General features: G+C 41.4%; 4 protein-coding genes, 4 non-coding genes and 1 pseudogene across 25 annotated transcripts in view; 3 read left to right on the top strand and 6 right to left on the bottom strand.

The window, feature by feature from the left end:
• Nucleotides 1-966: 966 nt before the first annotated feature.
• On the top strand, nucleotides 967-2,298 carry LOC123814460 (annotated as a pseudogene).
• Nucleotides 2,299-3,316: 1,018 nt separating this feature from the next.
• On the bottom strand, nucleotides 3,317-5,288 carry SPCS1 (signal peptidase complex subunit 1). The gene is made up of 4 exons (XM_045831945.1): nucleotides 4,827-5,288; nucleotides 4,426-4,485; nucleotides 4,255-4,341; nucleotides 3,317-3,785 (listed from the first exon to the last, which is right to left on the bottom strand). The coding sequence occupies exons 1-4, from the start codon at nucleotides 5,286-5,288 to the stop codon at nucleotides 3,660-3,662; spliced, it is 735 nt and encodes a 244-aa protein (XP_045687901.1). The 3' UTR covers nucleotides 3,317-3,659.
• GLT8D1 (glycosyltransferase 8 domain containing 1) lies at nucleotides 5,219-14,054 on the top strand. Of its 3 annotated transcripts, none has more exons than XM_045831944.1 (10): nucleotides 5,219-5,348; nucleotides 7,511-7,564; nucleotides 7,648-7,746; nucleotides 9,783-9,996; nucleotides 11,448-11,565; nucleotides 11,779-11,863; nucleotides 12,022-12,134; nucleotides 13,047-13,213; nucleotides 13,299-13,411; nucleotides 13,555-14,054. In XM_045831944.1, exons 2-10 carry the CDS (start codon nucleotides 7,549-7,551, stop codon nucleotides 13,743-13,745), a joined length of 1,116 nt encoding a protein of 371 aa, XP_045687900.1. In that variant the 5' UTR covers nucleotides 5,219-5,348; nucleotides 7,511-7,548; the 3' UTR covers nucleotides 13,746-14,054. The 3 variants fall into 3 exon arrangements, with proteins under 3 accessions (XP_045687900.1, XP_045687897.1, XP_045687898.1); XM_045831941.1 differs by lacking the exon at nucleotides 5,219-5,348 and adding an exon at nucleotides 5,357-5,557; XM_045831942.1 differs by lacking the exon at nucleotides 5,219-5,348 and adding an exon at nucleotides 5,564-6,350.
• Nucleotides 14,047-21,934, bottom strand: GNL3 (G protein nucleolar 3). Of its 4 annotated transcripts, none has more exons than XM_045831938.1 (15): nucleotides 21,785-21,934; nucleotides 20,890-20,948; nucleotides 20,176-20,313; nucleotides 19,944-20,054; nucleotides 19,637-19,720; nucleotides 18,702-18,834; nucleotides 17,657-17,769; nucleotides 17,289-17,406; nucleotides 16,369-16,456; nucleotides 15,488-15,662; nucleotides 15,219-15,361; nucleotides 15,003-15,139; nucleotides 14,751-14,920; nucleotides 14,413-14,479; nucleotides 14,047-14,316 (listed from the first exon to the last, which is right to left on the bottom strand). In XM_045831938.1, the coding sequence occupies exons 1-15, from the start codon at nucleotides 21,795-21,797 to the stop codon at nucleotides 14,231-14,233; spliced, it is 1,635 nt and encodes a 544-aa protein (XP_045687894.1). In that variant the 5' UTR covers nucleotides 21,798-21,934; the 3' UTR covers nucleotides 14,047-14,230. The 4 variants fall into 4 exon arrangements, with proteins under 4 accessions (XP_045687894.1, XP_045687896.1, XP_045687893.1 ...); XM_045831940.1 differs by having other exon boundaries at nucleotides 17,289-17,403; XM_045831937.1 differs by lacking the exon at nucleotides 21,785-21,934 and adding an exon at nucleotides 21,157-21,209.
• Nucleotides 15,719-15,795, bottom strand: LOC123814634. The gene has a single exon (XR_006784967.1). It is a non-coding gene; the product is annotated as a small nucleolar RNA SNORD69 (small nucleolar RNA).
• On the bottom strand, nucleotides 16,535-16,610 carry LOC123814633. The gene has a single exon (XR_006784966.1). It is a non-coding gene; the product is annotated as a small nucleolar RNA SNORD19 (small nucleolar RNA).
• On the bottom strand, nucleotides 17,524-17,610 carry LOC123814636. Its single transcript, XR_006784969.1, has one exon. It is a non-coding gene; the product is annotated as a small nucleolar RNA SNORD19B (small nucleolar RNA).
• On the bottom strand, nucleotides 18,585-18,660 carry LOC123814632. The gene has a single exon (XR_006784965.1). It is a non-coding gene; the product is annotated as a small nucleolar RNA SNORD19 (small nucleolar RNA).
• Nucleotides 21,935-21,961: 27 nt separating the features above from the next.
• PBRM1 (polybromo 1) overlaps nucleotides 21,962-25,136 on the top strand; it is a 125,732-nt gene continuing 122,557 nt past the window's right edge. For 2 of the 13 annotated variants that reach the window (XM_045831935.1, XM_045831930.1), the window contains exons 1-3: nucleotides 21,974-22,162; nucleotides 24,551-24,690; nucleotides 24,951-25,076. In XM_045831935.1, the coding sequence (XP_045687891.1) occupies nucleotides 25,029-25,076 (48 nt within the window). In that variant the 5' untranslated portion in view covers nucleotides 21,974-22,162; nucleotides 24,551-24,690; nucleotides 24,951-25,028. Of the gene's footprint in view, nucleotides 22,163-24,550; nucleotides 24,691-24,950; nucleotides 25,077-25,136 lie in introns of all 13 variants that reach the window. The other 11 variants (XM_045831925.1, XM_045831923.1, XM_045831926.1 and 8 more) reach the window with 11 other exon arrangements.

Here is a 25,136-nt window from a genome sequence, read left to right as displayed (position 1 = left end):
CTTAATAATTTCTCAACTTCCTTATTTAATTATGAAACACATTTTTAAGACTGAAGTTTCTTCTTCAATATACCTTTGGCCACACTCTGTCATTAGTTTCTAAATAATTCTGGTTTTGATTTCTTAAGTTTCTTAATTTCCATGTGTTCAGAGAACCAAGGAAATTCTGTCTGCTCACTCCAGCTGTATAGCAGTGTTACTGAATGTGAGCTGCAAGACCTCTTTCATAAAATTGTTTCCCTGTGGCTCAGTACATGTTCCATCATTGGAATAGCCAGTAATGTGAGCATTCAATAGAGGTGAATTCCGTTATGCACAGTCACTATTAAATATTACACAAATTTGTGTAGGGTCTGATCAATAGCATTTTGTGATGGAATGTTCTCTATCTGCAGTGTCTTACATGGTAACCACCAGTCATACATAGCTTTTGAGCCCTTGAAATGTGACTAGTTTGAGGAACTCAATTTTTTAGTTTTAATTAAATGTAAACAGGCACATGTGACTGTAGTGGCACCGTATTGGACAGTGTAGCTTTGTATCATTCACTCAGTAAATATTTGATGCACAACTATGAGGTGTCACATACTCTTGTAGGTACTGGGCAAGTAGCAGTGAGTAAAACAAGGTCCCTGTGCCCATGGAGCTTCATCTGTGGAGGACAGTTAACAAATACATACATACTGTGAGGTATATTAAATGTTATGAAAAATAGTGTGAGCTAAATGGATATAGAATGATGGGGCATACCGCTTTATTTTTATAGGATAGCAGGAAATTCTTCATTATATTGACATTTGGGTAGAGAACTGAACGAATGGAAAAAACAAGTCATGCATCTGAGGGAATGTTCCAAGTGCTGGGAACAAGTGCTAAAGTCTTCCTGTCAATCATCTGTCCACTTGATCTATCAAAATCTCAGAAGTAAAGTATTGGTCTCCTACCAAGAGTGTAGCTTGGCTCTGCATGTGGGGACATTCAGAGCTCTCAGTGCCTGGCCCAGCTTCTTTCAAAATGTCTACTGTTCATGAAATTCTGTGCAAGCTCAGCTTGGAAGGTGATCACTCTACACCCCCAAATGCATACGATACAGGTCAGTCAAAGCCTATACCAACTTTGATGCTGACGAGGATGTTTTGAGCATTGAAATGGCCACCAAGACCAAAGGTGTGGTTAAGCTCACCATTGTCAACATTTTGACTGTCTGCAGCAATGAACAGAGACAGGATATTGCCTTTGCCTACCAGAGGACTGAAAAGGAACTGCATCAGTGCTGAAGTCAGCTTTGTCCAGCCACCTGGAAACAGTGATTTTGGGCCTATTAAAAACCCCTGCTCAGTATGATGCTTCCAAGCTGAGGACCTCCATGAAGGGGCTGGGGACTGATGAAGATTCTCATTGAGATCATCTGCTCAAGGACCAACCAAGAGCTACAGGATATAAACAGTTTACAAGGAAATGTACAAGACAGACATGGAGAAGGACATTGTTTCCAACACATCTGGTGACTTCCGCAAGCTAATGGTTGCCCTCAGGAAGGGTGAAAGAGCCAAAGATGGCTGTCACTGATCATGAACTGATTGACCAAGATGCCTGGGATCTCTATGATGCTGGAGTGAAGAGGAAAGGAACTGATGTTCCCAAGTGGATCAGCATCATGACTGAGTGCAGCATGCACCTCCAGATAGTATTTGAAAGGTACAAGAACTACAGTCCTTGTAACATGTTGGAGAGCAACAAGAAGGAAGTCAAGGGAGACCTGGAAAATGCTTTCCTGAACCTGGCCCAGGGCATCCAGAACAAGCCCCTGTATTTTGTGACAGACTGTATGACTCCATGAAGGGCAAGGGGACATGCGATAAGATCTTGATCAGAATCATGATCTCCCACAGTGAAGTGGACATGTTGAAAATGTAGTATCACATCTAGCAAGGCACCAAGGGTAACTAGGAGAAAGTGCTGCCATACCTTTGTGATAGGGATGACTGAGGCCTGAGACGGCTTTAGCATCCAGGAGCGGTGCTACTGTGCTTCCAGCTAACGATTCTAGAAAATCATTTTGCGACTAATAGCCCCCATGCCTACCTCTGTGAGGATGGTCTTAGTTAGCATTGCTCCTGTCCAGACCTTACTTCAGTTGCCCCAGCATCGCCTGGCTTTCCCATATAGTGTCTCCTTTTAGCCAAAAGAAATGAACATTCCAAGGAGCTGGAAGTGAAATCTATGATGTGAAACATTTTGCCTCTTGTGCACTGTGTTGTAAACAGAATAAACTGAATTTTTACTTTTGAAAAAAAAGTGTAGCCTTGCCAAACTTTTATCAATAACATTCTTTGCTTTATGCATTTCACATCTTATTCAATGCATGATTCACAACAGTGACATCTTGGCAGCTATGAATGTTCCTCTTTGCCCCATTCAATGCTTTCTGATACCAAATACGATTTTTTTCACTATTACCCCGGCTTTCTGCTTACATTTGCCTAGTATATCTTTGTCCTGTTTTCAACCATTGGGTATCATTTGAGAACATGAGGTAACTTTATTTTTAACCCTACTTGGGAGCTCCTACCTTTTAAATTACCTTATACTTATTGATATACTTGGTCTATATATTTGTCTTCATAATTTTTCTTTTTTAAACTTTCCTTTTGCCCTGGGTGCATTTTAGTGGAGGACCATATCATACACCAAAAGGCTTCAGGTTCAATTCCTAGTCAGGGCATATACCTAGGTTACAGGTTCAGTCCCTGGTCAGGGTACACATAGGAAGCAACCTATCAATGTTTCTCCCTTCCTCTCTCTCTAAAAATAAAAATAAGTTAAAACACACTCTTCAGTAAGGATTAAGAAATAACTTCCTGACTTTTGCTATATTAAGGTCTGTGTTCCCTTTTTAAAAAACTTATAGTTTGGAAGTCCTATATCCTGTTACTGAGAAACCGAATATTATCTGCAATAACCCTCCCATCCCTCACATAAAACCTTTAGATTATTTTCCCTTCAGCTCTCTGGAAAATTTAAAAGGAAGGTATAGCTTCATAGGTTTTCACTTAGTCCACCTCGGGTAAAGCATAATTAAATGATTCCTGCTTAACAGACTTATTTTACTAGCACTATAATACTACTTTACCACAAATTTACATTAGTAAGTTTTTTCATTAGGTACTTGCTGTTGTTAAAAAAGAATTATATTAGGAACTGGAAGTTACCAAAAATATAAATGAGGCTTACTGACACTTTCAGAACCATGAACTTCTAGCTTCCGCTTTTACTAGCAGTCTTGCTTACAAAATAAGACTCTTTAGACGTAGACTTGCACTGTGAGTTTTAATTGAAAATATTAAAACAGCTTAACAAAATGAAATATAAATCTTTGATAATTAAATTTTACTATCATTTGAGACATATGCTCATTACTTTTGTAGATTTGAAAGAAACTTTGCATATTTGTATTTTCTGTTCTCTATTTCAAAGATTATGAAGAGCTCTAAAATATGTGTACATCAAAGCCCAACTGAGAAGTGAAACAGAACAAAATCTTTACACAGCTGTACCATAGGTGTTTTTTAACTCGTGTTTTGGGTGTGAAAACTTAGCTCATTTCACACAATACAAAAGCAGGTGCAATAGTAAAGCTGAATCATGAAAACTCCCAATCAATTATTTTTAGCATGCCTCTTAATTTTTCTTTCCCCTGGTTTCTTGTCTTCTGCACTTGAGTCTTGAACAGGTAACCACTTGAGGGGGTGCCGGCGATAAATGGGCCATGGAGGAAGTGTCAGCTGGGCCAGAACAGAGAAAATGTACCAATTATAGCCATTGCACATCATGTATAATGCCTGGTTCCCAAATGACTTATATTCTAAAGATAAAAACAACACACACATTCCTATGAAAACTTGGTACCACTGCCCAGGAAAGACTCTCTAAGTGATAGGAACAAGCCTCACTGTTTGCACATACGATTTTAAGAGCTAAAACAGTAGTGAGGATGGAGCAAAATCCTGCTAACTTTGACCTTGGGGTTGCTGCTTGTGGCAGCTGCCAAAATAAATGAGCTGTATCCTTTTTATACGGCTTACTTCAGCTAACACTAACAGGCATTCTACTTCTCCAGAGATAGCAAGGGGAAACTGATGGAAAGGATGAGTGAAAAGTTTGTGCTGTTTTTCATTAATAGGTGCAATCAAAACAATCCAATTCAGACAACCCAAGTTGCCACTGACATTCAAACACCCACAGACTTCTTACCAAACACGAAAAAGCAAATCCAGCCATAACTATATAGACAGTCCATCCGAACTGTTCTGCCACGTACCCGTAGATAAATCCAACTATCTAGAAACAAAGCATATTAAATACAGTCAGGCTGGGGGTCGAGGAGAAGAAAATAGGAAAAGATCGTGCAAAGCCAATACTTACTGCTGAAAAAAGAATAATTCCCTGAAACATCTGTTCAGCTAGCTTCTGGCCCTTGTAATCCTAGAGGTGAAGGAGAGCAAAGCAGGAATTGGTTCCACCACCGAAGAGATAAAATTCCTGCCCCAGCCTCACAGCCTTGGCACAGGGCAACCCCATCATCAGGGGATACCCCAAGGACCTGGGCAAGAAATGGAATGCTGGGTTTCCCGGGGGAACTGGAGCATACTAATGGAGTATTGGCAGGGGGGATTCTAGCGGAGAAAGGGATGTAAGGCACAAATCGGGGAACAGTACAAGGTAAACTTTTGGGCTAGGAACCGCGACGCGGCTGGTGGGTCTCGCACGAGGGCTGCTAGGCGAGCGGCGCGCGAATGTTGAAGCCAAGGTGAGCGCACCCTCACCATTTGCGTGGGCAGCGAGCTCAGATGCTCCAGCATGACTGGCCGAGAAGGTGGGCAGCGGAGGGCTGGCGTCCTGGAGCGAGGCGAGGGCGTCCGGGAGCGAGGCGAGGGCGACTGCGACTCAGGGTTTGGTGAGCGGTCGCGGGAACAGCCGGACAAGCCTACCGCGCCGGGTAGTGCGATGGCCGCAGCCCCGGAAGCGGATGTCTCAGGCAAACCCGGACGGCCCGAGGCCCCGCCCCGCTCCATCGCCAGGCGTCCTGCGCTTACGGAGCTGGCTGGGGTCCGCCGCACTGCCCGCGAAGGCTGAGGTGGTGACCGCGGCCGAGTCGAGGCATTGCGCGCCGGGGAAGGGTTCGCCGTCGTGCTGTTGGGTGCTGGGAGCCGCGTCCCCAGCCCCTCAAACTGTCCTGGACTGCGCCTCAGCGACTTAACGGCCATCCGCGCGTGCCCCGTCTCCATGGTGACGGGCTTTTCTGGGCGAGGACCCCGGCATTGGGGCTGCCCTGTGGCGCCTGCTAGGTGTGACTCCCTGTGTAGATGAGGCAGGCGGGCTTGGGCTTGCGGAACTGCGCGGCTGCAGGGGAGCAAGCGTGTGGCCGGACTGGTCCGGAGAGCAGGGAACGCGGGCGGCCGGCGGCAGACTAGGTCCCGGGGCCTGCAGCGCGGGCGCTGAGCTGGCGGGGCGGGGCGGGCCAGGGCGCGGGCGGCGGCTCCTTCTCCGGTTGCAGGTAAGGGAGGGCGCGGAGAGCGTCTTAAGGGCCACAGCTGGCCGGTATCCCGAGTCTCTCTGGGGCTAAGAGGAACCCTGGAAGCATCACAGCCCCCGGCACCCCTAAGCGTAAGAGGGCCCTGTTGACCCCTAGAATTTAGAAGGGACTACCCCAGGCCGTGTCCTCGAGAGAAAAGAATCCCCTCAGAGAGGGGACTCGGTCCTTGGCCATCCCTTAGATCGGCGCGGACAGAGTTCCCATCCCGGAGTCTCCAAGTTGGCCTACCAGCATGTTCAAGCTGACTTCACTGGGCCCTCCTGGTAGAGACCAGCCAAAGGTTGTCTCTGTCTCTCAAGGCCGGTCTCTGTGTCAAAAACATAGGCCCCTCACCCGTTACTCTGAACGAGTTGGGTGCCCACATTTCGAAGAGAAATCATTCTGGAGAACCCGGGCCTATGCGTCCCAGGAGGCTCTCTGGCCTCTATGCGATGTTGTCCGTAAGGGTCAAAGACGGTAGGATTCAAGGTACCCCCAGGGCAGGTTAGTGAGTACATCAGGTACCTGCTAGGATTGTGTTTTTCATGTGTCTGGCTAACTGGAATAGCACAAGCACATGTGCCTCTCGATTCACGTACTACCTGTAAGTAACCGTTACTGGACATTGTTAAACTAAAACACTGTCCCTTCTACCATGAACTAAATGAGATTTATTTGAGTGAGGTAGTTGTCTCCAGTCTTGGTGGAAGTTGGCTCCAAGCAGGCAGATGTCACAGCTTTGTCTGAGCACCTCCCAGTCTGCCAGCTTGCATAGGTAAGGCTCAGCACACAAATGTGACAGAAGCACATGGTTTACAGTGTATTTGGAGAGGAAGTTCATTGATATAATGTACTTTACATATACTGCTCTAGGAGGAAAGATACAAAGAGTATTTTAGATTATTCCTGGGGAGTCTGAATTATTTTCTCCAAAATTTGTAATCTGGCCTGTGATCCCCAGTTTTTTCAAGAGCCCTTCAGTATATTTCTCCTGTTTTCAAAGGCCTTGAGACATCAAGTAACTGATATGCACACACTTTACTTAAAGGTGAAATTAATTTAAATAACTGGAGAAATATGCTGTATTCAAAAATGCTTTGTTAAATTTATAGCCTTTTGTAAATGTTAGGTACTCTCTGGGAGAAGATGAAGCAGAAAAGGTTAAAAGTCTCAAATGTAGGATCACAGTATCCTGGTTGTTTAATACCTATTTTTAAGGAAGACTTACCCAGAGATTATTATAGATATCTAATAGTGTTAGTACCACCTACAGTTCTTGTTTCCATTGAGTTAATGTCATGAGATGAGCTGGGGAGCATAAGCCTCAGAGGAGAAGCTAATTTTTTTCTTTTAGATTTTGATTTTTTAAGAATAGCACTCTAAACTTTTTTGTTGTTAGTATTTTTGTACTCTAAACGTTTGATAGCAAAATTGGATTTTGTGAATTTTTGTCATTGTTTCTATGCTGTAGTTTTAAATGAGGAAAATGTTCTTTCCTCCCCTTTCTTCAAGTTAAAGGTGAATGAGACAACTCAGAACAGGGGTGCTTTGTACCAGTGAGGCTGACCTCACATTACTCTATAATGGACAACTGACTACTTAATTTAACAAGCGGTTTTAAGTAGAAATTCATACTATATCCTCCACAGTGGTTAGACCCTAGGTATTCCTCTTGGTAGAATTTCTTTTGCTTGTTATCTAGAGGTATATAATATGTAAAGCTATCTTATTTATTCAAGTTATCTGGAAGTATTTTATTATCATAACTACCATAAAAATTCAGATTCCAAATTGAGTTCTTAGAAACTGCTAATTCAAAATGAGTTTTTGCTGAAAGTATGCACTTCTTGTTTCTACCTGAATAAAAGTGTTTAGGTATTTTGATGGCTATTCTCATGTATCTTCTGACTTTGGGGACTTGATTTTGTTTTGTAGGGTTAATAACTAGTATTTATGTAGGACATAAAAGAAGGATGTCATTCCGTAAAGGTAAGTTTTTTCCTCAAGTTATGTTTTTATTCCTGGTCAAAAGGTACAGAAATATAATGCAGGCTTTCCCCTCTGTGTTTCAGTAAACGTCGTCATCTTGGTCCTGGCTGCTGTTTTCTTCTTACTGGTTTTGCACCATAACTTCCTTGGCCTGAGCAGTTTGCTAAAGAATGAGGTTTCAGGTATGGGAACACTTGACATCTGTTGAGGATCCAGAGTTTCCAGTGTCCCACATCCTGAGTTGTATCACTAGGTTAAAAAAGAGAACGCTTTCTTCTTGGCCTTTACAAAGGCTCCTAATGGCTCTGGGATAAGGCATGGTGGTACTCACTATGCTTTTGCAGCCTTCCCACTCCTGCTTCTTCTCCCTTCTGTGCAGTTGTTTGCTAAGGGTTTGATCTGGCAGAAGATGCTTCATGAAATCAGAGGCCAGAGAGGAGCCTCTGTGAGCTACTGCTATTTGCTCACATTGCAGCAGACCAGGGCTTCAGAAGGTGGGGACAGTTGAGTGTCACTGATGTTTGATGCCTGCTCTATTCACTAGAGGGTCAGTCTGGTTACTTTCCTTTACCTGTTACTTTCCTATAACCTGTGGAAGTGCATTAGCAGCACTCAAGTATATAGTAAAATAAAACCATAAAGCCTTATCAACTAATTTTTTAAAAAAATTGTTTTATTATATAATTCCGTTGCTAGTTATTTAAAATTATTTGTTTGTACTGCTCTACATTGGTATTGGGGGATGTTTGAGGCTTCAGAGAGTTTGTTAAAAATCATTTTTGGATTGCCACACACCATAGTTGACCAGAGCAAGAAAAAACTAATAGCTTCCCCCTGACTTTTCCTGAGTGCTCTAATAGCAAAGTTTACAATGTAACAGTGTGTGTATGTGTGTGTGTATTTATACATATGTGTGTATATATATATATATATATATAAGGTGGGCAAAAGTAGGTTTCGAGTTGTGAGTACACAAGACAAAAAAATTTATTCTCATATTATTTATTGTTGTTGTATTTTCTATACGAATGCCTACTTTCGCCTGCCCTTGTATGTACGTAAAGTTATACCTGCTCCTGGTGGGAACATTTATTAGGAAAGATAGCACTCAAGCTCCATAAGGACATTTTGTTTACTGCTTTATCTCCTGTGCTTCTGGGTGGTGGCTGGTACATAGGAGGTGCTCAATAAAATGATTATTGCTTAGAGATAACCATTATTAAAATTTTGACTTTAGTACCTTCTAGTTCTTTTCCCTATCTATACTTTTCCTATAGTTGAAATTATACTGTGCATAAGCTGCACATATGACGTTTTAAGTAGGTCACCATGACAGTAGAAACTCTTGATGTGTAACTTGAATGCCACATAGTTTGTTTCCACAGAAAAAAGTCTTTTGGTACAATGACTTTTTGACCTTATCATGGCAACCCCACAATAAGAAATGCATTACATATAGCACACCCATATACATGTGTATGTGCTATCTATCTGCCTTTCACGATGGTGATGATCCATCTGTTTTATTCATGGCTATGGTCCACAACAATTGCCTGGCACATAATAGGTGTTCAGTGTTTAATGAATGATTGAATAAATAAATGGACATATTATAAAAGGGAAAAAGGGTTTACAAAGCAATATATGTGTAGTTGCTATGTGTAATGCACTCTGATATTTTCTAATTTAATGTTCTATTCCAACTTAGGAACTCTTTTTCTGTGTAAATTCTGATCATAATCTAAATTGTTTTCATGTCTACTTATTGGACATTGTTCATGGTCTGAAAAACTTTTTAGTTTGTTTCTAGGTGTTCACAATTGTAAATAAAATTGTGGCTTTTGATTACCTCTCAGATTTTGTCCTTAAGAGAGGCAAGAGAAATTACTGGCCAAAGGCCATGTACCTGTTTAAGGCTCTTTATGCAAATTGCCAAAAATTGCTAGAAAGATTCTGTTATATTCCCATCAGTAGTGTATGAAAATTTTGTTGACCTGTTTTTTTTAATAAATCTATTATTTTTTATTTTAAATGCTGCTTCTGCTTTTCCAAAAGTCTATAAAACACGATTTCTGGGCTCTATACTTCAAATTGTAATAGGGGAAGAATGAGGTAAATAAGCATAATTATCACCTCCTTTCTAGTCTCGTGCTCTATGTCAATACTTTATAAGATTATGTTTGTATCACAATACCTTTCTTATGTGTGTTCTTTGCAGATTCAGCAATTGTGGGGCTTCAGCCCATAGACTTTATCCCAAATGCTCCCCGTCCTGTGGTAGACTGGAGACAAGAGGAGATTCCTGTGGTTATTGCTGCATCTGAAGATAGGCTCGGGGGGACCATTGCAGCCATAAACAGCATTCAGCACAACACTCGCTGCAATGTCATTTTCTACATTGTTACACTCAATGGCACAGCAGACCATCTCCGGTGAGCTCTGCTTGCCTGATGATTTTTCCTAGGTTGCTCCTTAAGTATGTGTTTTCTCTGTACAGTTGAGATTATACCACATACAAACTGCACATGTTTTTCCATGTTACTGTATTATAAGCATGTCCCCACGATAACAGAAATGATATAAGGAATTTAAGATGTAAGTCAACTGGGTCACCACATACACTGCTAACTCCAGCTGGTAGTTTTTTTTTTTTTTTAGTAATAAGGTTTTTTCAATGAAAGAAGCAATATTTGATTTATATCCTGTTACAAGTTCCTGTCTCATGAACACGTTCTGAGTAGCTCTTGTCTAGTGTGGGAAGGGATGTGGGAGCAATGGCAAGGTAGTGTGGAGACCTGGGCACAGACACTGATCCAAATTCTAGCCAGCAGTGACAGAGGAGCATTACTTAACTCTTTGGAGCCCTCATCTGTAAGTATGGGGTGAAAATATCCAACTTAGAGGATTATTGTGTCAACTAAATGAGAAAATATATTTTAAAACAACACCTAGTATATAATCACTCACTAAATGGTTTTTATTATTACAGTGATTAATAATAGAAACCTAATTGAGGGATAGTCTTATCCATGCTTTAAAAATGCTTTAAGGTTTATAGTTTATTCCAAGAAACATCTTGTCTAACAGGTTAATAGTTGTCAAAGTTCTAAAACATTTTTGTCCTTGTGACTTTATGTGTTATTTTCCCATATTTTAAAAACAGCCCTGGCTGGTGTGGCTCAGTGGATTGAGTGCCAGCCTGCAAACCAAATGGTCACTGGTTCAATTCCTGGTCAGGGCACATGCCTGAATTGCAGGCCAGGTTCCCAGTTGGGGGTGTAAGAGGCAACCAATTGTGTTTGTCTCTCTTTCCTTCTTTTCCTTTCCCTTCTCTCTAAAAATAAGTAAATAACATCTTTTTAAAAACCCCACAAAACTTAGAAACGACCTAAAATAAATGACTACACAAATAACTGTCCACAAAACAATTGAAATGGACCTAGGGAAAATGTACAGTACTTTAGGAAACAACTTTCATTACAGGCAGTACATTAGACTTTGGTAGAATAATTATTTGTCACAGTGGGTTAATGTCTGTGGATTAACTACCAGCTTGGTTGATAACTAGCTTTCACTGCCATCCTACTTTGACTTTTCTTCACCCAAGTATTTGGAGGGACAAGAGTTGAATAGACACTAGAATGTTTTTCTACAAGTTTAGTGTCAGAAGAATGATCAAAAGTGTGAGCCTGAGGAGAGCAGTACCTGTTACTATAGAATCTTGGCTCTTGGAGTACTCTCTTCAGATGTGGAAACCAAGGCTTAGAAGTGAAGGGGTTTGAACACACCTATTTTGGCCCTAGAGTTTCTCTTTGGGACGCACAAAAAATAAGGCTGTGGTTTTAGGACATGATTTAAAACTGAAATGTTTTATTTTCATTAGGTCTTGGCTCAGCAGCAGTACCCTGAAAAGCATCAGGTATAAAATTGTGATTTTTGACACTAAACTTTTGGAAGGGAAAGTAAAGGAGGATCCTGACCAGGGGGAGTCCATAAAACCAGTGAGTTCCATGCATCCTTGCTTGTATGTGGGAGTATTAGAAAATGACTGAGTAACTGGGTACAGTGCAAGCAGTTTCCTGGGACCATGCCTGGGCATTTTAAGTGATCTTTGGCTATCTTCTCCTATGAGTACTGAGCATTCTGGGAGTTTCTAGTAAATAAGAACACAGAGAATGTTGAATCCTATGCCAATCCCTTTCCTTTTCTTGCAGTTAACCTTTGCAAGGTTCTACTTGCCTATTCTGGTTCCCAGTGCAAAGAAAGCCATATATATGGATGATGACATAATTGTGCAAGGTATCTAAGAATGTCATTCATTACCCCTGTTCGCTGTCTTGTGTGAGCTGTAGTATTCTTATTTATGGTATCCTGCAAAAGTTCATCCTAGGAATAAGTTGGAGGAATAGGGAATCTTGAGGCAAATGAAAATGTAAATCTTATACCCTGTCTTTCAGGTGATATTCTTGCCCTCTACAATACACCACTGAAGCCAGGACATGCAGCTGCATTTTCAGAAGATTGTGATTCAGCCTCTACTAAAGTTATCATCCGTGGAGCTGGAAACCAGGTAAATTCCTTATTAGAGCCCTGTAGACACTCCACTCCCTATAGAGCAGATTAATGTGGAGAGGCAGCAAAATTGGGGAATTCTTTTTCTGAGGATTTTATTTAGAGAGGAGATGGGGAGAAACACTAAGTGCCAGGAAAACATACTGAGCCACAGCAAGAGGTAGGGAACTTTTTTATTGCATTACAGTCTTCAATTATTTCACCCCAAAACTTAAGCCTGTCTTCTAGAGGTTTCCTATTCTGCCTAACTTGGAATCTCAAATGTCACTTTTATTTGCTTTATATGTAGAGCCCTTCACTAATAAATCTGGTCACAGTTTTTAATAATAGCTCTTCTCTTTACTGGCTGCCACATTAGAGCCATGTGCTGCGTAACTGCTTCACATACCCATTGGTGGTCTTGTAAGATTATAATAGAGCTGAAAAACTTCTATTGCACAGTGAACATGTAGTCATCTTAATGTCAAAGCATGATGTATTACTCCTGAGTTCGTGGTTAATGCTGGTATAAACAAACCTACTGTGCACATTTAGGTATAGCATATAGAATTATGAACAATACATAGTACTTGATAATAACTATTACTGGTTTATGGACTTACTAGTTTATGGACTTACTATGTTTATCATTAATAAAGTGTACTTTTTCCTTTTTGAGTATGCCTTTACACCCACAGCAGCTGCATACATCTCATGTTTACTGCACTCTTTGTATCACTTTCTTTTGTGCTCGATGTAATCAGGTATTGTTTTGTGCAGTAACATGCTCTGTAGGGTTCTAGGAGCCATAGGCTATACATGGACTAGATGTATTTCTCAGAGCATCTCCCTGTTGTTAGCGGTGCATGGCTGCATGTACCTATTCTGTTTGAAGCAGTGGACATACTACATATCCCATTTGTGTTTTTAGTACAATTATATTGGATATCTTGACTATAAAAAGGAAAGAATTCGTAAGCTTTCTATGAAAGCCAGCACCTGCTCATTTAATCCTGGAGTTTTTGTTGCGAACTTGACAGAATGGAAAAGACAGAATATAACCAACCAGCTGGAAAAATGGATGAGACTCAATGTAGAGTAAGTATAAAAGTGCCCTAGCTGTATTTCAACAGGAATTAGTCATGATTCTTCACTAACAGCTTGCATTTGTCATCTGTTCAAGAGAGGGACTGTATAGCAGAACACTTGCTGGCAGCATCACAACACCCCCCCTGTTGATCGTATTTTATCAACAGCACTCCACCATTGACCCAATGTGGAATGTCCGCCACCTTGGTAAGTAGGAATAATTAACCAAAGGCCTGAGCTTAATAAAGGACTATCCTCAGGGTCTATCATTTCAAGTTTTTCCCACTTTGATGTTGCATTTTCTTGTGTCTGACTAGTACATCACTTGAGTCTCTTTCTTTCAATATAAGGCTCCAGTGCTGGAAAACGATATTCACCCCAGTTTGTCAAAGCTGCCAAATTACTCCATTGGAATGGACACTTTAAGCCATGGGGAAGAACTGCTTCATATACTGATGTCTGGGAGAAATGGTACATTCCTGACCCAACAGGCAAGTTCAGCCTAATCCGAAGACATATGGAAATCTCAAATATAAAGTAAAATATAATTTATGCTATAAGCCTTTCTCGGGAAATCCTGGAACATAGTACGTGTGGGAAGTAGCAAGTGTGGCACTTGCACCCATGGAAAAAGGGACATTTCAACTGGGTAAAGAAGACAAGTAGCACTGTCTGGCAGTCAGCTTCCATGATGGACTACATGTATTTGAAGTGGTTGCTTACCGTAGTGCTGAATGACCAGAGATGGTGAACTGATAAGGCTGGTACAGCTAGTTCAAAGCTGCTGCTTGGTTTTAAGTTTGTAACCTGTGGCCTGATCTATAAATAAAATGAAACCTACATTTCTCAATAGGTACCTGGTTTATTTGTGTGTCCAGGAAAATTATATATTTCATGATGATACATATTTACAAAATTTACACAGCTTACATCAGAAACAAATGGTATATCACACATACAGAACAGTTTAGCAGACTGTTCAAAATGTTGGAAAAAAAAAACAAAACGTAGCAGGACAAAGTTTGATTAGACATAGTCTGTAGTGAAGTTATAAGCATCATCTTCCTCTTCAGGCACTCTATCCAAGATATAAGACTGCTCAGACTGTTCATCTATGTTGGAGGAAAGAAAAGTGTTTTGTTTTGTTTTGTTTAAAGAACAATTCCACACCACACTGATTTGTTAGAGGACCCCTCCACCCAACTCACCTGCTTGAGCCTCCTCAGGCAGTGCTTCCCAAGCCTCTTTTGGAGGGGACATGTCTGAACTCTTTTCCTGTGGGACAATGAAAAAGTACTGTATTAGTAGCCTTTGTGTCTGCTCATTAATCCAAATAATTACATAACTGAAAAAGCCTCTGAAGATACACATAATGGAATTAACAAAACTAAAACTATGGAAGACTTACATGTCAAAATTGTGTGGAGCTTTTTTGGTAATCTGTTCTGAATGTTTAATTTCTATCTTGAGCCCCTTCTCATTTGTTGTACATTATAATATTAGAAAACTTAATTCAGTGTAAACAACTCACAGACATCATACTTACAACAGCTTCTTCATCAACACTTTCCTGGTCATTGTTGATGTTTTCATAGTCCTCTCCACCTTGCTGCTGTTTCGGCAATTCTTCAGGTATGTCCTTTTCCTCTATTATTCCATTTGTCAGACCCGAGGACTGGAAAAGGATGCTACTGGCTAAATGAGGGCTTCTGATGGCTAGGAAAGAAATACAGCACGTATAAACAGACCTTAATAGGCCTGTCAACTGATGAAGACAGCCAACATAAGCCTTGCTTACCTTGTATACTGTGCGCATTGTTCTTTTCCAGTTCTTCCAGATTAAAGCCCCATTTCATGTCTGTCACAATGTTTTCATTAAAATGTCGAGAAAGAGTCCAGGATGTAGGGGGATGGCAATAGTAGCCTAAAGAGCCACTGATATTAAAAACGAGTTGTCAAAAATCAGTTCCTTTATTTTTGGTGGTAATCAAATGCCAAGAGAAAGAAGCCTTACCCTGTCCACTCCGACCACAGCAATTTGGCAGCACCTTCTACATTTGGGGTTCCACCTTTTTGGTGCAGTCCTCTTCTCTGAGCAAGCAAAGTAAAAAATTCTAAAGAGTTCTTAAAATCTGGGACAGTGAATTTCAGTACTACCTTAAAAGAAAAAAAAAAAACAACTGTCATTCACCTGATGTATTGTGGCTATAAAATTGAAAATATTCTACTTAAAATGCTCACAATGAAAAAGAAAATAGAGCTCATGGTAAGGGGTTCTTTTACCTGCCGAGTATCAGCTTGGGACAGGATTGCGCTGGCAGCTTCCACTGGTTTTAGTACCTCAATACTTGCTGGACTTCTCAGAGCAAGTGTGGTGGGAGAGTTAAGTGGAGACACAATGAAACTTGGACTATCTATTATTGTGATTTGTTTGTCCAGGGGGACAACCTGCATGCTCCTGGAACAAGACGGTAATTGGTGAGGGTGTCTGCTTGTGTGGAGGACAAGAGACAGAACATGAAGCTCAGGGTTGGATTGAATAAACTCAGCATGGTCTGTCAGATCCAGTTTATCATCATTTGCTTCATGTTTATCTAAAACCAGTAATCCCTCCCCTTCTATACACAGACATGTTACAGCTTACACACTGCTGAACACATGCTGATTCCTCTGCCAAATATACCTTCTCTTTTTTTAGAGAGAGGGGAAGGGAGGGAGAAAGACAGGGAGAGAAACATCAATGTATGGTTGCCTCCCACGTGGCCCCCACTGGGGACCTGGCCCGCAACCCAAGCATGTACCCTGACTAAAAATCAAACTGGCTCACAGCCCATTCTCAGTACACTGAGCCACACCAGCCAGGGCCAAAAACACCCTCTTCTTGTAGCTGGCAGACTTCTGTTCATTTTAAGGCCAGGTTCAAGCATTATTTCCCCTGAGGGAACTTTCCCCCTCTCTGAATCCATTTGCTTGTTTTTGAAACCAAATTGTAAGCAGCTACTCCATCCCAGTTCTTTCCAAGTCTAGCACTGGCTTAACTTCTTCCTCTCACTAACACCTCTAAAGAAAAAAAATGGGAAATTGTCTCCCTTAATATATCCAAAACAAAACTGTATTTACTCATCTGTGATGAAGTATTACAATTACGGAACAACTCAGTTTACCTTGTAAGCCCCATGGATACACCGACATTACATATCCGTTCTTGTTTTAAGCTATTGATGATACTGCTTTTCCCCACATTTGGGAAACCTACAAATGGTAAATTCACAGATAAAATAGAAATTGTGGTTATTATTACATTTCTGTTTTACTTTATGCTTGCCTGATGTTTAAGGCAAGATCAGAGTTGGATCTAAGTGTCTTCACTTTAACACTAAGACCAATCTTAGTATCCTCATTTCTTGCACAAGTAATGAGAGGTCAGGGAAAGACAATTAACTCAAATAAACCAAGAGCTTTAAGAAGCCAACTTCCTACAGAGCCCAGCTGGCACCCCCCCCCCAAAAGAGGGGGAGTGCAATTATGTACAATTTGTGTTTACATTGCGTGTGTGCTTGGTAAAGTGAACAAGAAGCTAATGTTTAAAACAAGTCATTTATTTATTTAATCTTTCTCTTTGGTAAAGATTTTATTTATGTTTAGAGAGGGGAAGGGAGGAAGAGAGAGAAACATCACTGTGGGGTTGCCTCTCACACCCCCCCACCAGGAACCTGGCCCACAACCCAGGCATGTACCCTGACTGGGAATCAAACAAGTGACCCTGTGATTCACAAGCTGGCACTCAATCCACTGACCCACACCAGCCAGGGAACAAGTCACTCATTTAACAACTACCCCATACACTGTTTTCTTTATTTATATTTTAAAAATTGTTCCTGATTTTAGAGAGAGGAATGGAGAAAGAAACATTGGTTGCATTCCACAGGGGCCCCAACTGGGGACTGAACCCCCAACCCTTTGGTGCACAGGATGATGCTCCAACCTACAGACCCATATCAGCCAGGGCAACCCCATATACTCTAACAGAAAAACTTGGCATATAAGAGATTAAGACATAAAATTGTGTTAAACTGAAACTCACCAATTACTCCAACGTGAATAGCTTTGCCATAAATCTCTTGAAAACCTGCAAGAAGTTTCCGAAGGCCATCTTTTCCAACGCAGACTTCACTTTTGAATGGAACTTTTCTCCTCATCTTCTTCACATTAAAATTGCGAACGGTTTAATTACTTCTGACAACCCAACATGTAATACTCAAGCATTTGGCTCCAAGGCCCAGCTATTAAAATTACCACACAACTGCCTTTCAGATTATCTCTGGATGAACTCAGAGTTGGATCTTATACATTCTCACTTTTTTTAAAATCGAGATTTTGTATAACTCATCATATTTCAACCATCCAAAATCTGAAAGAAGCACATTTCCCACCAATGACAGTAAAGGGTACCTTGATTATCTTCCCTTTGTTCTTCAGACTTGTTGAGGCTCTGAACACAACTGTTGGTAATTCCCTCTTCAAATAATTCAGCCAGTTTTCCAAATTCTCCTTTGGTACCAAATCTGATTGGGATTAGAAATGAAACACACATGTTCTAATTTGGTCATTCTGTTGAGATGAATCTGAACATTTAATAAAACCATGGATTTCACCCTGGTTTGCTTTTTCTCAGGCCCCCCCCTCCCCCCCGCCGCCAAAAGGATTTATGTGGATGGAGAGAAGGTAAGCTCTTTACCACACTGTCCTTAAGAGTTCAGTATGTATACTTCCATATTTTTTCAATTCCCTGTCCTGTTTACTCTTTCAGGATCAAGTCAACCTCTAGATTACTGCCCTAAGCCTTTATTTCCAGAATTTGCTATTAGGTAGCAGCCATGTTTACTGACTACACAGTAATTACAGATCTCATTATTACTCTCTGCTTCACAGGTCTCTATTCTGGGTTTTCCTGTTCCTGCTGCTCAAACCCAGACATATTTAACTATGCATTTCATCTAAATATTGTCACATATCAACATTGTTCCGGCAGAGAACATGACAGCCATCACTTCTATGTAAAATGCAGGGTCTGTCACAAATAATACCCCCTTGTTATTACAAAATCATAAACATGTAATTCTGTAACATAGTATCACACTCAAGCACACCATAGGACATTTTAGGTGACATGTTCAAACTGCTGTCCATTTCGTGCGAGACATCACATATCCTACCAACCACAGTCAAGCAGGCATTACTTCTGCCGCACCATGTATTCTGTATAATTAAGCTGACTACGAAAACTCGTATTCTTAAATAAGAAAAGGTGCTAAGCATGGAATGTCAAAAACCTCCACCCCTCTGCCCAGTAGTCTGGCAAGAAGAGAGTAAATGCACTGGCTTTACTGAGGTCAGAGTTGGATCTTTCAGTCTTCAGTGACAATCAGACTGTTCAGATGTTTTCCTCATACCTCACCAGTGCACATGAAACGCAAAGAGCATCCCTTTTGCTCACCTGACTTATTTAATACAAGTACCAGCTTTTTCTGTCCATTTAGGACAATGGCCTCTTCCACCTGGGGACACCTACAACCAAGAGGATCCCTGGCATCCAATACTTCCAGCACAACATCTGAGGCTTCAATCACCTGTCAAGGTAAAAACTATCAGGGAACTATCTGAGAACACCCTCCACACAAATATACTGCCATTATCCACTTTGTAACAGGGTGAGCTCAGAGTTGGATCTCATTTCTTCACTTTGGTATGAAATGACTGCTGGCTGCTCATTAACAAAGATTTCAAAAGTGTAAACACCCCCACTGTCTGAATATAAAACTCTCCCAGTGAACTAGGACCTGCCAAGAGCTGCTGAGAAGCATGGTCAAGTTCTATTCACAGAGGAGAGTGAGCTTGGGAAAACAGGTGCTGGGGCGAGAGTGCTGGGGATTAACTACACCAAGACATCCCCTTGATCTCCTACCAAATACTTTAGAGCAGGTACAGGACTGTTAAAAACAGGCTGCAGAGCAGAAGGTGAGCACCAGGCAAGTTAGCTCACTGTTTCTCCCCGCTCCTGCCTGTGGAAAAATTGTCTTCCACCAGATGGGTCCCTGGTGCCAAAAGGGCTGGGGACTGCTGCTTTTGAGACCTTTATTTTAATTTACTTTCTTAACAACCACTGGGTCAACATGTTACTTTAACATAGAATTACTTTATCACTTTTGTAAATCATACTTATGGGTAATGGTTCCCATGTAAAAAAAAACGCACAAGAATATTTTCTTCAGTCAAACAACAGAAAGGCTCTCAATAGAATCAACCTACTTGCTCAGCTCTTATGAATGGCTTTTTCCAGCTCAACTGAACTCTGCATCTTTTTGTTTCATAAAAAAGGACTCTAGTCTTTTAAACATCATTATCACTTTTAGAAAACCTAGACTAAAATACCTTTTTAAGTTCCTGACAGTACAACTTCTTCGGATTCTGTTTGCCAGGCTTGGCTTTGTTCTTAGCTTTGCATTGCTCAAATTCCTAAAGGATAAAGGCAAAGAAAAAAAGGACACAATATTATAAATTCAGCAGTTGTAGCCAGTTTCTCCATTTTCCATGGCTGATTGGGAGTACTACAATGGATATTTAAATAGTATCTGAACTCAATCCTTTTCTTCCTAAGAGGCACAGCATTCCTGCCCTGTTTATATGCTTTTCTTCTACATCAAAACTCATCTCTCAATTCATAAAGACTCAATCGTACCTCATTCACAGGTTCCACATTAGATGGCTCAACAGGGTTAGTTTTAAGTTTTCTTTTTTTTTCCTGTTCCTTGTGCCTGTCAAGTTTCTGCTGCTGTTTTAGTTCTTCAAGCTGTATACAAATCATAAGAGAAATGGGTGAGCCAAAGTGACTTAATATTGCTGTTAATTTACTTCAAAAAACCCCACCCCCCACACATTGCTTGTTGAAAATTTCAGCTATTGCAGCTTACCCGCTGTTTCCTTAGCTCAGCTTCCCGAAGAAGAGCTTCCTTAAAGGGAGCACTGTTTGGAACTCCCAGCTCTTTCCTACGTTTCTTGTGACCTCGTTTCTTAGCCTCCTTCCTCAATTTTCGATGGTGCTCCCGAACCTATCATAATAGAAAGTTGTTTTTTTTTTACCAGTTTACAAAAATACTTAACAGAATCTTTGTAAGAAACCAATCTGGCTGCAATTTTGTTGTAAGGGCAAAATGATCTAAAAAAATGGAACTTTAATTGTAATCATACAGATGCCTATTTATGTATAAAACAGCAAAAAAATGTTACTGGGAGACTCTTTTTGCAAAGACTGTTAACACGTTGATCAAAGTTTATAGCTTTTATTACTGAATTACTGTTTCCCACAGCGCACTCTTGATGCCCAAGAGATGGTCCTCTCCTGGCCAGGTAAACTCAGTTGGTTAGTGTTGTCTGGATATGCCAAGACTGGGTTTGAACCCTGGTGATGGCATATATAAGAATCAACGAATGACAAATTTATGTTTCTCTCTCTCTCAAATCAATTTAAAAAAAAAAAGAGAAAAGAGCTTGTACTGTGGTCAGTACATGCAATCTCCATTTCCTGGCATGAATCACAGTAATCCAAACCTCCTGTTGGAGGACAAGCGGGGCAGGAATCGGTTTAGCATTACATTTGGTAGAGCTCTCCCAAGCACGAGGCTTACCTTTTTTTGGATTTTATACCGCTTATGGCAGGTCATGCGTTTACTTGCTTTCTTTAACTCTACAAAAAAAACACAAAAAACAAAACCACACACACAAAAAGAATAGACTCAAATTCAGTTTAGTTGTTGGGTGACTTCACTCTGGGGTGAGCTCCCTCTTTAAGTAGTTATAGTTAATAAGGACGCCCTGGCTGGTGTAGCTCAGTGGATTGAGCGCAGGCTGCGAACCAAAGTGTCGCAGGTTCGATTCCCAGTCAGGATACATGCCTGGGCTGCAGGCCATGACCCCCAGCAACCGCACATTGATGTTTCTCTCTCTGTCTCCCTCTCTAAAAATAAATAAATAAAATTTTTATTAAAAAGTAGTTAATAAGCTCTCAAAAGTAATTTAATGATCTTGTGGGGCGCGTAACAGAAATACACTCGCCACTCTCAAATCAGTTTGATTTGAGATGGAGAATAGAGCCCAACTACCCTCCCTGATTCTTCCCGTATCAGACTGGGATCGTACTCCGGAGTGCAGGAGTCCCAAGACGACAGCCACTCCCTGTCAACCACGAATCACTAGCGAAAAGTGAGTTTAAGAAGTGACTCTTAGGCCTCACTGGGGCCGGCCTAAACGTGGCCTCACAACGGAAAAAAAGCTGCCCTAAATCTGCCTCAGACGCTGTTTCATCAAGAAATTTGGGGGCCCAACATCCCCTTCTGTACCATGGGCCCCCCATTAACATTGTGCCTTCCAACTCTCGGTTCTACGCGGTACCAGCGCAATGGCGGACAGGCTACCCGCAGGACCCCATTGCTTCAGAGATCAACCGTCAGAAGAATTCTCTGATGGGCTCACCGACCATCAGAGACAGGAGCCCGTCCACGCCCAACCCAAGACAACACTCACTCGGCCGCTTCATAATAGATATGAGACGAGCAGTAGCACCAAGATCACCGAATACAATCGTTCTCCGCAGGTACCACGTGTGAACTGAGGCCACAGGCGAGCGTCACGCACGCACGCTGCCGCCGTAAAGCGCGCCGCCGTCGGCCCGCGTGCGCGGGCACGCAGTGTCGCGCGGACTCCGGATCGCTTGGCGGCTCCAGGGCTGGTTTTGCGGCGGCACCGGGAGGGGTGAGGGAGGTGAGGGCGGTGAGGGCGGCGGGTGCTGGAGCGACGGCAGCGGTCGCGGCCGGAGGAGCAATAGCAGCAGCCGTGGCGGCCACAGGGCGGGGCGTGGCGGTCGGGGACCGCGGCCGGGGCTGCAGGCGGCGGAGCGGCTGGGTAAGGCCGGGCCTGGGACGGGCGGGGCCGTTCCTCTTCGGCCGGCTCCCGGGCCTTTGTGTGGGCCCGGGCGGGCGGGAGCAGTGGCGGAGGCCCCGCCCCGACTGTGGAGACGCGCTGGTCAGGCCAGGCGCGCGGGGCGGGGCAAGGCGGCGGGCTTCGCGACCGGCCTGGCCGCTTCGCCGCACCTGTCGGACGGGACAAAGGCGCGCCGCGGCCCGAAAACTCCCGCGCCCCTTTTTCCCGCCCGGGGTGGCTGGCAGATTGCTCCTAGCGTACAGCTGCAAAGCTGTCAGCGTTTCCCTTAGTTCTCTCCCCACGCCTATACCAGTGACAGATCGAGAAAGGAGGTCAGGGCCTTCTTTTTTGTTGTTTCTTGACGGTTCAGACGCAAACTCTAGTAGTGATTTTTTTTTTAACGTTTTCCGGATAACTTCAGAGGGAGTATTTTTACCAGTGGGACTTGTATTTATAGTAGATGTCAAGTAAATTTAAGTTTCTTGTTTGTAACACCACAAAGAATGGAAGTTCTTTAAACTGTACATTTCTGGTTTTTAATACTTTTCCATCTCAAAAATTTTTTACTTTAAAGCATAGTTTTATCATTATAGGGTAAGTATTGGTGATTTAAAGGGGAAGAAAAATTGACAAAAATGCAAAACCTGAAAAACAAGTGACACGCACAGTATAAGTGGGCATAGAGAATATTATCATAACTATAGAAAGAGATGGTGGAGTAAAACATTTTTGTCAACTTATTTTAAAGTAGGTCTCAAAGATGATTTTTAGGGTTTTTTTTTTATTTAGAAGTGCACTCTTTCCCAAATATCAGTTGAAGCAAACTAAACTCAATATAAATATGAGAGTACTATAATATTTGCTTTATTACTTGTTAACAGATAGCCCATATTTTAAGATTCAAAGGAAGATTGGAAAATATCTTTTGAAGGAGTGTTTCAAATTAAAACAGTAACAGATATGTGTGTGGATAAATTGAAGTGTCTTGACCACATTCTTTGGCTTTGAGTGTGCCCAGAATACCTCAAATATTAATATTCTACTCAAATCCCCAGAATTAGTAAATTTTGGTGTATCTGTACGTTAGGCAATTATCAAGCCATCAGGAATCGTATGGAAAAATTTTGACTTGGAAGAATCTTCCCTAAGGTAAAACACAGGGTGCAAATACACACGGTTTGCTAAAGCTTGTTTAAAAAAAAGAAAAAGGCAACCAAGGCATAGAATAAATACTGAAAGCTGTGAAAGCCAATGTTAAGGGTGGATTTTCTCTGGGAAATAAGATTACAAGTGATTGTTTTCCCTTTGAATCATGTTTTCCACAGTTTTTGTTTTAAGCATGTATTACAGTATTAAGTACCACTAGTAATACAGGAGAGTACTTAAAATTTATCAACTGTCAAAATATACTGGTTGGCTATACTGAGTAAATATTTTTCCAGTTATGAGTTACAAAGTTATCCTTTACTATAATTGATCATTGGTTATTAGACTTTTAAGCACGTAACCATGTCTAAAATGTCATTTTAAAACGTAATTCAGCTTTGGAATCTACTCTTCATGGAAAAAGAATTGCTGAAGGATGCTTATAGACTTTTTAAATTACACAAAACATTTTAAAGTGTCCCATTATGTGGTCTTTTAATACATTTATTAAAAACATAAATTGATCACCTACATTATACCAAATATTATTCTATAAGTGAAAGCTACAAAATGAATAAAAACTTGTTTCTGTGCCCAGGGAGCACCAATTCTAAAGTTGAAACTTAACATTTTTGTTGTGCTTTGAAGTTTCAAAGTGATTTCACATAAATTGCACTATCATAGCAATCCAAGGGAGATATGTACACTTTATTGTTCTCATGTTGAAATGAAGAAATGGATCTGAGAGGTTGTGACTCAAGCAATATGAAATAGATAATAGAACTGGGGCTCTTGTCTGCTGAGCTCATGTTCTGTTACTGCTCCCACCCACCTGGCTACATTGCCTTTCTTGCCAAATTTCTAAATACATTTTTAAGTGTGTCCTTTGGATAAGAAAACATTAAAAAGTTATCATTGAGTTGCATTTTTTTCTCATCAAAGTAAGTTAATGATTCAAGGAATTTTGGATGTTGCGTGGTCTAAGCTATACGCCTCTTCCTCCAAATGATTTATATTTTTTTGTGATTTCTTTTTGAGTGGATTATTTATTAATGTAATTTTGACCTTTTGCCAAAATGGTTGAAGGCCTTTTTTTTTTTTTTAAACCTTTCTAAACCTGTATATGGAGTCTGCCCAATGCTGATAGGACTTTTGGAAAGAAATGTTGGGGGGAAAGGAATTTTCCATACTTTGCTCACATGAGCCATTCTTGGTTTGTTCTAGCTTGCCAACACTTGGTGTCACATGTGAGCACTCCACATGTGTTCACTCTCCATTCCAGCTCTGTGATTGAACTCTGCTCTCACTGACTGGGGGGCATTTGGGCAGGCATGCTTCATTCCTGGAATTGACAGTCATTCCATGTGAGTAAAGGGGAACCTCAGTGAGACATCTTTAAGCACGTGAAAAGCATTTGGTTTTAAAATGAAAGAAATGTTAGGTGTTTTAAATGCCTGAGCCTTTGTAGCCGTTAGTTTCATTGGCACAAGAAACCATGGCTATTTTCTCCAGTTCTCTTGTCTTTCCTTAGCAGTTCTCCTCAAATGTTTTCTATTAGTTTCCATATTTACTTCTGGCCCTTCTTCCCCCACCCACCTTTCTCTGTCTTGTTCTTCTCTTTCAGTTTTGAATGTATTAACACTGAATCAGCACTTTTAAAGCTCTGCCTTCTCCCACTGGCTTCACTTGGCCTTCAGACATAATGAGGAGACTGGCTTTTCGAGGCGCTGGTTGTGCTCTGGTAAAGCTGGTAAATTACTGATCATTTGCACCCTTTCCCTTTTCTGTTCTTCCTTGTCTTTTCCCTTCC

Source organism: Phyllostomus hastatus, unplaced genomic scaffold (genome assembly GCF_019186645.2).
Source record: "Phyllostomus hastatus isolate PE091 unplaced genomic scaffold, TTU_PhHast_1.1 phas_contig_16, whole genome shotgun sequence".
NCBI lineage: Eukaryota > Metazoa > Chordata > Mammalia > Chiroptera > Phyllostomidae > Phyllostomus > Phyllostomus hastatus.
The sequence above is the reverse complement of the archived record's forward strand: the minus strand, read 5'-3'. Positions and strand labels throughout refer to the sequence as shown.

Excerpts from the sequence above, each read along its gene's own strand:
- GLT8D1 (XM_045831944.1), top strand. Across the intron at positions 11,566-11,778 it reads AGGGGGAGTCCATAAAACCA|TTAACCTTTGCAAGGTTCTA; the intron begins GTGAGTTCCATG and ends CTTTTCTTGCAG. Across the intron at positions 11,864-12,021 it reads TGATGACATAATTGTGCAAG|GTGATATTCTTGCCCTCTAC; the intron begins GTATCTAAGAAT and ends CCTGTCTTTCAG.
- SPCS1 (XM_045831945.1), bottom strand. The coding sequence starts at position 5,288 with ATGGAGACGGGGCACGCGCGGATGGCCGTTAAGTCGCTGAGGCGCAGT. Across the intron at positions 4,486-4,826 it reads GCTCGCTGCCCACGCAAATG|GATTACAAGGGCCAGAAGCT; the intron begins GTGAGGGTGCGC and ends CTTCACCTCTAG. Across the intron at positions 4,342-4,425 it reads GAATTATTCTTTTTTCAGCA|ATAGTTGGATTTATCTACGG; the intron begins GTAAGTATTGGC and ends CTTTGTTTCTAG.
- GNL3 (XM_045831937.1), bottom strand. Across the intron at positions 19,721-19,943 it reads ATGTGGAACCTGTGAATGAG|GAATTTGAGCAATGCAAAGC; the intron begins GTACGATTGAGT and ends TTTATCCTTTAG. Across the intron at positions 14,921-15,002 it reads CAATGCGCACAGTATACAAG|CCATCAGAAGCCCTCATTTA; the intron begins GTAAGCAAGGCT and ends TTTCTTTCCTAG.